The 13,344-nt window shown below is 47.3% G+C and overlaps 1 protein-coding gene across 1 annotated transcript in view; it reads left to right on the forward strand.

Moving 5' to 3' along the window:
• Positions 1–13,344, forward strand: part of LOC119903609 (titin-like) — a gene marked incomplete at its 3' end in the record, with an annotated part of 160,496 nt that overhangs the window by 127,651 nt on the left and 19,501 nt on the right. The window contains 24 exon segments of the mRNA XM_038719851.1: positions 82–3,051; positions 3,178–3,498; positions 3,647–3,931; positions 4,071–4,376; positions 4,540–4,703; positions 4,927–5,167; positions 5,457–5,732; positions 5,863–6,162; positions 6,273–6,575; positions 6,676–6,975; positions 7,132–7,419; positions 7,588–7,890; positions 8,108–8,410; positions 8,521–8,826; positions 9,276–9,563; positions 9,772–10,062; positions 10,154–10,441; positions 10,528–10,810; positions 10,978–11,285; positions 11,386–11,490; positions 11,613–11,810; positions 11,904–12,200; positions 12,307–12,894; positions 13,031–13,333. Coding sequence (XP_038575779.1) covers positions 82–3,051; positions 3,178–3,498; positions 3,647–3,931; positions 4,071–4,376; positions 4,540–4,703; positions 4,927–5,167; positions 5,457–5,732; positions 5,863–6,162; positions 6,273–6,575; positions 6,676–6,975; positions 7,132–7,419; positions 7,588–7,890; positions 8,108–8,410; positions 8,521–8,826; positions 9,276–9,563; positions 9,772–10,062; positions 10,154–10,441; positions 10,528–10,810; positions 10,978–11,285; positions 11,386–11,490; positions 11,613–11,810; positions 11,904–12,200; positions 12,307–12,894; positions 13,031–13,333 — 9,615 coding nt within the window.

Raw genomic sequence — 13,344 nt, forward strand, 5'->3', positions numbered from 1 at the left:
TTTCCTTATGAGGATGCTGCTTCTGTACTCCATACAGGCCTGAAAACAGTCTAATAAAGTTGATGTTTTGTTCTCTTTCAGTGCCACCAACTATTGAAGTGGATGTGAAGCTTATTGAAGGTCTTGTTGTCAAAGCTGGCAGTGCCATTGTCCTCCCAGCCAAGATGACAGGCATCCCCACTCCCACTGCTAAATGGATGACCGATGGCAAGGAGATCACATCTGAGGCACGCCATCGCATTGAGTCTGCGGAATCCTCGACCATTCTCAGTATCTCAGAGAGCCAGAGAGGAGACACCGGAGAGTACACCCTCACTGTGGCCAATCCTGCAGGCAGCAAGACCGTTGCCCTGCATGTCACTGTGCTGGATCTTCCAGGTCCACCTATCGGACCCATCAACATCTTGGAGGTCACCCCTGATTACATGATGATCCAATGGAGGGCACCAAAGGATGATGGTGGGACGCCCATCACCAACTACGTGGTGGAAAAGAAGGATGTAAAGAAGCCGTGGGAGCCCTGGTCTGTTGTTAGCTCCAGTGGCACCAGCACCAGGGCCAAGGTGTCTAGACTGGAGAAGGGCCGTGAGTACATTGTCCGTGTCCGTGCAGAGAACAAAATTGGCATCGGTGCGGGGCTTGAGAGTCCTCCCACTATTGCCAAGCACATGTTCAACCCTCCTGGTCCACCAGGCCCGCCAGAGTGCTCTGATATCACAGAGAATGCTGTGACAGTGGAATGGACCCTGCCTGACTATGATGGAGGCAGCCCCATCAGTGGCTATGTGATTGAACGCAGAGAAATGACAGGAAAGTGGATCCGTGTTAACAAAACCCCTGTGCTGGACCTCAGATACAGAGTCTCAGGCCTGTTTGAAGGCAACAGCTATGAGTTCAGAGTGTTTGCTGAGAACATTGCTGGTATCAGTGAGCCATCTGCCACCTCTGATCCCATCAAGGCCACTCGCGCCATCACCAAACCCGGACCCCCTAGCAATCCTAAGCTGAAGGACTGGAGCAAGTCTTATGCTGACATCTGCTGGATCAAGCCTACAAGAGATGGTGGCAGTCCTATCCTAGGCTATGTGGTTGAGGCTCAGAAGTCAGGAACTGCCCAGTGGGACAGAATCAACAAGGACCTCATCAAGATTTGTGCCTATAGAGTGCCAGGCCTCATTGAAGGAATGGAGTATAGATTCCGCATCAGAGCCACCAACAAGGTTGGAGACAGTGAACCCAGAGAGCTCGCTGAAACAGTCTTGGCAAAGGACATACTGGTGCCCCCAGAGGTTGTTGTCGACATGTCCTGCCGTGACTCTCTGACAGTCAGGGCTGGCCAGATCATAAGTTTGATCACCAGGGTAAAGGGCAGACCAGACCCAGACATCACATGGACCAAGGATGCCAGAACATTGTCCCGGGACAAGCGCACTGATATAAACAACAACTACCCTCTGTGTGAACTTGTCATCAGTGATGCAGTCAGGGCAGACTACGGTAAATACGCCATTGTCGCTAAGAACAGTAGTGGACAGGCACAGGCCACCATTATTGTTAATGTCCTGGACACACCAGGACCTTGCCAGAACCTCAAAGTGGCCTACGTAACCAAGAACTCCTGCATGGTATCCTGGGAGAACCCTGAGGACAATGGAGGCACTGAGATCACTCAGTACATTATTGAGTGCCGTCAGCCCAGCCAGAGAGGATGGACGGTGGTCTCCAATGACTGCACCAAGCGCCTTATTAAGGCCCCTCTTACTGAGGGCTGCGAGTACTTCTTCCGTGTCAGCGCAGAGAACAAAATCGGTGCTGGTCCTTCCACTGAGACCAAGACACCTGTGCTTGCAGTTGATCCCATTGAGAAGCCTGGTGAACCCACTGACTTCCACATTTCTGAGATCGGCAAGACCTTCTGCTTCCTCAAGTGGAAGAAGCCAGACTACGATGGCGGTAGCCGTAACCTTGGTTATCATGTTGAGAAGAAGCCAAAGGAGGCTGAGGAGTGGGAGAGGCTTCACAAAGGTGCCATCAAGGAGACTTACTTCATGGCTGACAGGTGCATCGAAAACCAGATCTACCAGTTCAGAGTTCAGACGAAGAATGAGGGAGGCGAGAGCAACTGGGTGACTACAGCTGAAGTCCTGGTTAAGGAACAGCTTGTGGAGCCCGAAATCAAGATTAAACTGGATGGAACGCTCGTGGTCAAGGCAGGAGACTCCATTCCTATTGAAGCAACAGTGACAGGCAAACCTCAGCCTGATGTCAAATGGACCAAAGATGAGGGTACAGAGGAGATAAAGAAGGGCCCCAGGCTTCAGATCGAAACTGGTGCAGGCTTCTCGAAGCTGCTGCTTACCGGCGCTAGGCGCACTGACAGTGGCAAATACGTTGTTACTGCCTCCAACAATGCAGGAACCTGCTCTGCTCATGCTAAGGTCAATGTACTGGATAGACCTGGCCCTATTAGGGATCTCAAGGTGTCTGGTATCACCATCGACAGGTGCCATCTGGCCTGGGAAGTCCCAGAGGATGATGGCGGCTGCGAAATCTACAACTACATTATTGAGAAATGTGAAACCAAGAGGGGAGTCTGGTCGGTCCACTCCAACGCTGTCATCACCAATAAAGCTAATGTCACCCGTCTTATTGAGGGTAATGAGTATATCTTCAGAGTTCGTGCTGAGAATAAGATGGGTCCTGGCCCTGCAGTGCAGAGTGAAGCCATTGTTGCCGGCACCCAGTTCAGTGTACCTGGCACTCCTGAGGCACCAGAGGTCACCAAGATTGCTAAGGAAGAGATGTCTGTGGAGTGGTCAGAGCCCGAGAAAAATGGCGGAACGCCAATCACAGGCTATCTTTTGGAGAAGAGAGAAGAGCATGCCGTTAGGTGGTCTCCTGTCAACAAGGATCCAATCCCTGGAACTCGTTTGACAGTAACTGGACTCCTGCCCCTGCATGACTATCAGTACAGAGTAAAGGCTGTCAATGAAATTGGCATCAGTAACCCAAGCAAGCCTTCACGTGCCATCACTGCCAAGGATGCAGTTGGTATGTAACTAATAATAATGTTTTCATTGTGTTTAATATCTATTTGTTGACAAATGTTGCTAATGTAAGATAACTATAGACAAAATATATGGCTTCATCTTCACGCACCCCTATGTCTTCTTACAGAGCCTCCTGCACCTCCTACCAACTTGAAGGTCCTGGACAGCACCAAGTCTACTGTAACCCTGGGCTGGACCAAGCCTGTATCAGATGGTGGAGCTCCCCTCATTGGCTACGTTGTGGAGATGAGGGCACAGGGAAGTGCCAAAAAAGGAGACGATGGTTGGAAGAGGTGCAACGTGGCGGCTCAGCTGATTGTGTGCGAGTTCACAGTCACAAGTCTGGATGAGACGCTTGTGTATGAATTCAGAGTGTCTGCTCAGAACCAGGTGGGCATGAGCCTGCCCTGCAACCTGGAGGGTGGTGTCATCCCCAGGGAGATTCTAGGTGAGGACATCATTGATTTTTTTGTTTCGTTTATGGAAACTAGATGATTTAATGACAACTTGGGGGAGGAACTAGGGATAAAATGAATATGTGATCTGTACTTGCAATATCAAGCTGACACTTGCACTGGCACTGTTCCTTCCAACAGAGGCACCCGAGATTGACATAGATGCTGACCTGAAGCAGGGACTGACAGTGAGAGCCGGCTGTCCCATCAGACTATGTGCCACCATCAGAGGTAGACCACCTCCTAAGGTCACTTGGAGGAGGATGGGTATTGACAACGTGGTCAGGAAGGGAAAAGTTGACATCATTGACACCATGACCTTCCTGGTCATCCCCGACAGCACCCGCAATGACTCTGGCAAATACTGCCTGACTGTACAGAGTGCTGCTGGAGAGAAGGCTGTGTTTGTCAATGTTAAGGTTCTGGGTAAGTCCTGGTTTTCTTTTAATTAATAAACACAAGTTGAAGTTAGTAGCAGTCAACAAAAAATGCTTACTTCCATCAAAATTAGATCTTTAAGCTGAATCAAAAGTCCTAATTCAAATGTCAATCATTTATCTGACAGACACTCCAGGACCTGTGATGAATCTGGAGGCTACCGACATCAAACAGACATCAGCCATGCTGTCCTGGAGTCCTCCTGAGATTGATGGTGGCAGCGAGGTCACTCACTACATTGTTGAGAAGCGTGAGATTGACCGCAAGACTTGGGCGACTGTCAAGGCCGAAGTTGAGAAGGACAAGGTTCCCTTAAAAGTCAGCGGTCTGATGCCAGGCACCGAGTACTACTTTAGAGTCACAGCTGTCAACGAGTATGGTTCTGGTGTTCCCAGAGTGTCACCCACTTCCTACCTGGCCTCTGATCCTGTCAGTACGTATTGTCTCTTACACAAGATCAGACTTTGACTCCACAACTAAAAGCTCACTCACTGCTTAAAGCCGCTCACTGTTTTCAGTTCACTCTTTTCTTTTTCATCATTTAATCATCATTCATTACAGACACTTTAACACACCCATCTGATTTCCTTTTTTAGGCAAGCCCGACCCTTGTGAGAAGATTGAGGTTCTGGAGATCACTAAGAACAGTGCCACAGTCGGCTGGACGAAGCCTGCAAGGGACGGTGGAGCCAAGATCGATGGTTATGTAATTGAATACATCGAGGTCAAACCTCCTCCAGAGCCTCCAGCACCTGTGGAGGTCTGTCCTGTGATCAAACTGATTGTTGTGACTGATTCAGTCAATTGTTGATTTCGTAACTCTACTATTATACTATAGGAATGCAGTAAATAAATTAAGATGTGTACCAAAAAAAAATGCCATTTTACAAAAATATATGTTCTTGAAGAATTTTGTGATTGAAGTTCAAACATTCTTAATTATTGAGTAAACTTGAAAATTATGAATCTACAACCCCCAACAGGTTCCAGAGGGAGAGGAAGCTCCTCCACCACCTCCACCACCTCCAGTGGTTGAGGAAGAAGAGGAGGCAGAACCTGAAAAGGAAGTGTGGAACGCCTACACTACAGTGAAAGGTTTGAGCATCAGCATCAGCGGCCTGAAGGAGGGCAAGAGGTACAAGTTCAGAGTGGCTGCCAAGAACATGATGGGCATGAGCTCATTTACTGAGACCCGGCAGCCGGTCGAGATCAAGGAACAAATGTGTAAGTTGTTATGTCAATTAATAAATATTTCAATCTGCTGGGGAAGATAATAGCTCTTTTACAAATAGTTTTCTTATCATGAAGGACCAAGAAATAGAGCTGAGCAGAATGCCTAACTTGATCGTTTGAAGTAAAGGGTACACGATACTGTTGTAAATAAGGCGGATCATTGAAATTAATACATTTTAACATATATAATTAGTTTTAGCCGTTATACCATGTTTTAAGAGTAACACGCAGTAGTGTAACCATCTTTCCAATGAGTCATTTCTGATGTCCTCTCCCGCAGTGGAGCCAAAGATTGTCATGCCAGAGACAGTGAGTGCCAGAGCCGGAGCTAAGCTCAGAGTGGAGGCGGTGGTTTCTGGAAAACCTTCCCCAACTTGCAAATGGTTGCGTGGTAAAGATGCAGTAGTCTCATCCAGCCGTCTGGCCGTGCACCAGTCCGGCAACCTGTGTGTCCTGATCATCAAAGATGTGTCAAGGACTGACAGCGGAGAGTACAGCCTGGTAGCTGAGAACAGCTCGGCAAAGGTGGTCCAGGCCCTGAAGATTATCATCAGAGGTCAGTGTTACCCACGATAAGATAAAATGAAGAAAAGAAAATAATCTTGAAGAATATTTTCGGTCAGACAAAATTACATCATTTGATGGTGATTTTTCATATTTAAATCTGACGATTCTGTGTATTTCAGACATCCCCGGTCCTCCCGAGGGCCCCGTGGAGATCAGCGACATTGACGCTGACGCCTGCTCCCTGTCCTGGAACAAACCACTAGAGGACGGAGGCAGCAATATCACTAACTATGTGGTGGAAAAATGCGATGTGAGTAGAGGCGACTGGGTGACGGCTGCCTCTTCTGGCCTGAAGACCAGTTGCAGGCTTGGGAAGCTTATCCCTGGGAAGGAGTATGTTTTCCGAATCCGTGCTGAGAACCGCTATGGTGTGTCAGACCCCATTCAGTCTGACAGGATGGTTGCCAAGTTCCCCTTTGGTAAGTTTAACTGAAATATGTCCCCTGTGAAGTAGTTCTAGATGTAAGCTTCCCTCTAACGTTGGCTGGTTTTGTCATTACAAACAATGATAATTGTTTTTTGTTTGCAGATGTTCCTAGCGAGCCCCTCAACCTCTGCATCAACAAGACCAACAAGGACTGTATGTTTGTGGCCTGGGATAAACCTGAGAGCGACGGTGGCAGTCCCATCACAGGTTACTACATTGAGCGTAAGGAGAGGAACAGTCTGCTATGGGTGAAGGCCAACGACACCGTCGTCCGCACCACTGAGTACCCGTGTGCCGGCCTCATCGAGGGCCTGGAATACACTTTCAGAGTGTCTGCAATTAACCGTGCTGGCCAGGGCAAACCAAGCAAGAAGACTGACTTTGTCACTGCGAGAACACCCGTTGGTAGGTTTGCCACCGACCAACACTACAAAAGCCATAAGCTTTATTTTATTCATTTAATTTAGTTTTCTTACCTTTGCTCATTTGTCTCTTTGTGTCAAAGACACTCCTGGTAAACCTGAGGTCCTGGACATAACCAGGAACTCTGTCACTCTGGTTTGGACCCGTCCTAAGAACGACGGTGGCAGCAAGATCATTGGCTACTATGTTGAGGCCATGCGGGTGCCGGGAGACACCTGGATACGCTGCAACACCAGCAGCCAGAATGTCCCACGGGAGGAGTATACAGTGACGGGCCTGGAGAGAGACCTGCAGTACCAGTTCAGAGTCATTGCCAAAACTGCTGTCAACATGAGCAAACCATCTGAGCCTACAGATCCTGTCCTGGTCTGTGCTGAGAATGGTGAGAGATTTTGATTTAACAATCTTCTACTCAGGCTGATAAACCAGTCACTACAATCACATGTCTGGACATAGTGTCTGTTAAAACTTTTTGTTTTTAAATGGGAGTCTCGCAGACATGAGTTTAATTCATTTTATCTTATCTTTACAAATACAGTTCCTCCAAGGGTGGAGCTTAACGCCAGGATGCAGAAGGGTTTTAAAGTGAAGGCTGGAACCACAATCCTCCTGGAGGCTGAGGTGTTTGGTAAGCCTATGCCTAGAGTGACTTGGAAGAGAGGCGATGATAGTCTGAAGTCAGGTGAAGGCCAAGTCATCACCCAACAGAGGCATCACTTCCAGCTGGAGATGATGGCTGTTACGAAGGAACACACAGGAACCTACACCATCCTGGCCGAGAACGCCAGCGGCTCCAAGACTGCCGAAATACAGGTCAACGTCCTAGGTGAATACTTTTTTCTTTTCTTTATGGATGTCAGACACAGTGCAAAGATACAAGTGGGAGGTTTTTCACAGTCTATGACTTGTATCACATTAAATTCTGCATTATGTGCCACAGCTTCACCAATCAACATGCTGTACTCAATAGCCTGATTATTTTGTGTCTCCACAGATGCGCCTGGCCCCCCTGCTAGTGCTAAATACATCGAGGTGTTTGCCACCAGTGTCAAGATGTCCTGGGAGCCTCCTCTGAAGGACGGTGGCGGCTCCATCAGCAACTACATTGTAGACAAGCGTGAGACCAGCAGAGCCAACTGGGCCCTGGTTTCCTCCAAGATCAAAGGGGATATCCTTGAGCTTAATGTGGAGAAGCTGATCGAGGGTCACGAATACCAGTTCCGAATTCGCGCAGAGAACATGTGGGGGGTTGGAGACCCCCTTGTCACCAACCCTGTCATTGCCAAAAACCCATTCAGTAAGTCATCACCAGCATTTCCTCTGGGTTCATACATCACTGTAACAAAGCCGATGACTGTAAAGAACATTAGCAATCAGTGCTGCAGTTTAACCTGGAGGAGGGTCTAAAACTGGGGAAGAAGTTATTGACCAGATTTGGTTGCTTAGTTTAAACTTAAAATATATTTTTAATATCTAAACTAAAACCTAAACCCAACCTTTGGTGTTACTTCCAGCTGTCCCTGGACCTTGCGAGGCTCCAGTGATCACCAATGTGACCAAGGATTGTATGACTGTGAGCTGGAAGGAGCCTGCTGATGATGGAAAGTCAACCGTTCTGGGTTACATGCTGGAAAAGAAAGAGACCAAGGAGATGAACTGGACCAAGCTGAACAGAAAGCCCTTGACAGAGAGGACCCTGGACATTACAGGTCTCACAGAGGGAGTTGAATACGAATTCAGGGTCATTGCTGTCAACGTGGCAGGGCTTGGCAAACCCAGCGAGCCCTCCGCTGGCACCACCGCACAGAATCCCATCAGTGAGTCCTATAATCTCTGAAAACTTTGCATGAAATAATGCATGTACTGTTGTACTGAGTTCTGTATGCTCTGTATGTGAACTGACCTCGGTCAATGTGCTTGTCCCCAGCTCCTCCTGGCCCTGTTGTGAATCCTACTGTGATGGACACCACCCACAGCACCATCAGCCTCTCCTGGACCGTCCCCGCCAACAATGGAGGAAGCCCCATCATTGGATACTTGGTAGAGTGCAAGCGGACCGACACCACTGACTGGATACGCTGCAACGTCCCCAGGAACCTGCAGGAGACCAACTACACCATCCAGAACCTCATAGACAAGGCAGAGTACCAGTGCCGCATCACTGCCGTCAACAAGGTCGGCTTCGGCGAGCCAGTTGAAGTACCCGGCAAGCATGTTGCCAAGGACATCATTGGTACGTCTGATTTAAATTTCTAAACTGCATTTATTTTAAGTATGTGAAGAAGAATGGAGTATCATCGACCAAGAAGGTATACAAGATCCAACCTGGATTTTTTAGTTATTTAAAACTGGCCCAAACATGGAAAAGTGCAACTTATAAAAATTAACAGAATAATTTAAGGTGGTTAATGTCATGTTAGCCTGGTTCACTTAGGCCTTATTTTTTATAAAGGGGCCATAGTGAATTTCCCTTTAACTCGACAACCCTGGCTGATTAGATAATTTTCTTACCATATATGCTTTTCAGTAATGTTTTTTATTATAAAAGACAGCAAAATGAGCAGTATTTTACTCAAATTTGCCCCATTTTATGACCACCAATAGGCCTTTGCATCTGTACCAATACAACAATAACACTCACACTGTCACTCAGAAAACTATCCTGTGTGTGTGTTCATGCAGTTGCTCCCGAGGCAGAGCTGAGCGCAGAGTTGAAGGAGGGCCTGGAGCTGAATGCCGGAACCATCATGAGGCTCGCGGCCACCATCAAGGGCCGTCCCACTCCCAGGGTCACCTGGGCAAAGATGAACACCAACATCAAGGACCGCCAGGGCATTGTCATCAAATCCACCAACACGGACACCATGGTGATGGTGGAGAATGTCAACAGATATGATGCTGGCAAATACATTCTGAATCTGGAGAGCTCGGCTGGCATGAAGATGTACACCATCGTTGTCAAGGTTCTTGGTGAGTGAAACACTATCATTAAGTAAGCAAAAATATTTATCTACAATTTTGTTTGCATAAATTCTACTTTGTAGAGACTTACTGACTGAGGTTAGCCACATACGGTTGGAATCATCAGAAACGTGAATATGTTCTCAACTAAAACATCTGTTTTGGGTTTAAGACCACATTTAACAGACTGTTACAAAGTGTTTTTGTATCTCTCCAGATACTCCCGGACCACCAGTTAACCTAATGGTGAAGGAGACGTGCAAGGACAGCTCCTACATCTACTGGGATGCTCCTCTGATCAACGGTGGCTATGAAGTCACTCACTACATTGTGGAGAAGCGTGACACTGAGAGGAAAGCCTGGTCCATCGTCTCCAACAACTGCACCAAGACATCATTCAAGGTGCCAGACCTGGATGCCGGACGGTCCTACTGCTTCAGAGTGTCAGCAGTTAACCAGCTCGGTGTTGGAGAGTGTTGCGAGACAGCCGACTCAGTCAGAGCATGTGGTGGGTTTGCTGATAACAGATATTTCAGTTTGACCTTCTTTTGTTTTATGGTCTTGCAAATATACTAATTTCACTCATTTTACTTTGTCAGAGGAGCCTGGGCCTGTCATGGACTTCAAGACCCTGCTGGTTAACAAGGACTCTTGCACTCTAAGCTGGAAGAAACCACTCACCGATGGTGGCAGCCGCATCATCTGCTATGTGCTAGAGGTTCTCAATGGTGACGATAAGTACAAGGAGCTGATGAGGTCCAAAAACATGCAGTATAGTGCCAAAGACCTAGTGGAGAACAGAGAGTACACCTACAGAGTCAAGGCTGTGAATGACTCAGGAGAGAGCGCTGCCAAGGAGCTGACAGTGGTCGCCAAGGACCAGATAAGTGAGTGACCATTTCAATATTTATAAAACTTCCTGAAAAATAGAAAAAAGGTATTTGAGAAAATGCTCATTCCTTCTCCTCTGCAGTTCATCCCAACTGTGACTTGAGGGAGCTGCCCAACATGTGCTACATTGCCAAGGAGGGCAGCACTGTCCGTCTGAAGATCCCGATCATCGGCAAACCTCCGCCCAAGGTTTCCTGGAAGAAGGGAGATGACGAGGACCTGACAGACACTGGTCGAGTGTGTGCAGAGTCCTCTTCAGTCAACACCACCCTGCTGATCAGAGACTGCCAGAGGAGTGATGCTTCCAAGTACACCATCACCCTGAGAAACTGTGCTGGAAGCAAGGAGTCCACCATTTTCATCAGGTAGGAATCACACGGTACCAGGGCATGATATTTCAGAAAATGTAATACAACATGAAGAATATTTTCCTCAAAAATGGATCACGCTAAGCAGTCATATATCCATGCATTACTAGCTAGATTTGAATAAGTAAGTAAAAAAGATTTTTATCTCCCCTGTCTCCTTTCAGGGTGGTGGGTAAACCTGGCATCCCAGTTGGACCCATTAAGTTCAAAGATGTTACTGCTGATGGGGCAACACTGAAGTGGCTCACTCCTAAGGACGATGGTGGCTCAGAGATCACAAACTACATCCTGGAAAAGAGGGACTCCATCACCAACATGTGGGTAACTGTGTCCTCCACTGTGGAGACTAACACCATGAGGGTGACCGGACTCCATGAGGGCACAGAGTACATCTTCAGAGTCTGTGCTGAGAACAAGTATGGTGTTGGAGAGGGACTCAAGTCTGAGCCCATCGTTGCTAAACATCCATTCAGTAAGTGACTGACACTCGTATGTTTTAAGGGCTGAATATTTGTTGTTCAATTTCAAAAATGAGTTTCTCCTCACTGTACAATATCACTGTTTTTCTACAGATGTTCCTGATGCCCCTCCTCCACCTCAGATCCTGAGCATGCGCCACAACTCTGCTTACTTGGCTTGGTCTGACCCAAGGAAGACTGGAGGATCTCCCATCACAGGTACAGTCATGTCATTTACATACTATATCTTTGCTTCTTATAGCACTTTAATTGATATCTATATGATGTGTATGAGGTGTGTGAGCTAAATTGTCTATTCCCCTCTTTGGTACCTTGTTCAGGCTACCATGCTGAGTTCAAGGAGAGGAACAGTATGTTGTGGAAGAGGGCAAGCCCGACTGCCTTGAGGATGAAGGAATACAAGGTAACAGGGCTGACTGAAGGTTTGGAGTATGAGTTCCGAGTCATGGCAATCAACCTGGCTGGCATCGGCAGACCAAGTGCTCCCACAGATCCACAGGTGGCCCTGGATCCCATTGGTAAGTGTAAAAAGTGTCAACGAGCATAACAAATGATTAATTCTGTAAATTATGCAACAATACATTGATATTTTTTTATATCTGCCTCATTAGATGCCCCTGGTAAACCTGATGTGATCAGCATCAGCAGAAGCACTGTGACCCTCCAGTGGACAGAGCCACAGTTTGATGGTGGCCACAGATTGACTGGCTACATTGTTGAGAAGCGCGACCTGCCTTCTAAGATCTGGGTGAAGGCCAACAACGTGAATGTTGTAGAGCCTGCATTCACTGTAACTGATCTGCAGGAGGGCTGCAAGTATGAGTTCAGAATCAGGGCGAAGAATGCCGCAGGAGCTCTCAGCCCGCCCTCCGAGCAGACAGACACCATTATCTGCACAGATGAATATGGTAAGATATGGAACCACCACTAAGATGTTGCCTCAATTGCATCACTTTCAGTGATTATCTTGGCATAATGCATGATAAATTAAGTTTTTCCTATTTTGTCCAACAGCTTCACCAACCATTATTATCGAAGCTCAGGTGAAGGAGGGTCTGACGGTCCGAGCCGGTGATACTATTGTGATCACTGCCACAAGCATTTTAGGCAAACCAGCGCCAACCTCATGTTGGTCAAAGGGAGGAAAGTATTTTAAACCTTCTGATCTCGTTCATATTGAGACCACTGCAACATCCTCTACTCTGTCAATCAAGTATGCTGGCAGGAAGGACTCTGGGGAGTACATCATCACTGCCAGCAACCCCTTCGGTGTAAAGGAGGAAACTGTTAAGGTCACCGTTCTGGATGTTCCTGGTACTCCTGGACCCATTGAAAGCACTGGTGTCTCCTCTGAAAAGGTCACTCTTGCATGGACAGCTCCTACCGAGGACGGAGGCTCTCCAATCAAGTATTACACCCTGGAAAAGAGAGAAACCACCCGCCTGCTCTGGACTGTCCTGGAAGAGAAGGTCATTGACTGTCACTATGTTGCCAGCAAGCTGATTGCGGGCAATGAGTACTTCTTCAGAGTCTCTGCTGTTAACCAGTATGGTGCCAGTGAGCCATCTCACTCTGAGGCGGTCAAGATGGTTGATAGATTTGGTATGTGCAATTACATTATGTTCCGCAATGCATTTTACATCCTACATTTGTAATTCATTAATAAAGATTAAATATCCCTGGGAGAATAATACAAACTACTTAGTTTCATGAATGTGTTTCTTCTATCTGTATATAGGTCCCCCTGGTCCGCCATCTAAACCAGAGGTTGAGAAAGTTGATGCACATTCAGCCACTGTGACCTGGAGGAGACCGACTGAGGATGGAGGAAGTGACATAATAGGTTACTGTGTTGAGAAGAAGGAGAGAAAGGGTATGAGATGGATCAGGGCGTCCAAGAAATCCATTGCTGAGTTCAGCTATGAAGTCACCGGTCTCACTGAGGGCGTGGAGTATGAGTTCCGTGTTCTTGCTGAGAACAGAGCTGGCTTTGGAGAGCCAAGTGAGCCATCTATGCCTGTCAGAACAATAGTTGTTGCCTGTAAGTAAAAA

Source organism: Micropterus salmoides, unplaced genomic scaffold (assembly GCF_014851395.1).
Source record: "Micropterus salmoides isolate LMB-PRFRI ecotype aquatic unplaced genomic scaffold, ASM1485139v1 Ms_hic_scaffold_15, whole genome shotgun sequence".
In the NCBI taxonomy this organism is placed as follows: domain Eukaryota; kingdom Metazoa; phylum Chordata; class Actinopteri; order Centrarchiformes; family Centrarchidae; genus Micropterus; species Micropterus salmoides.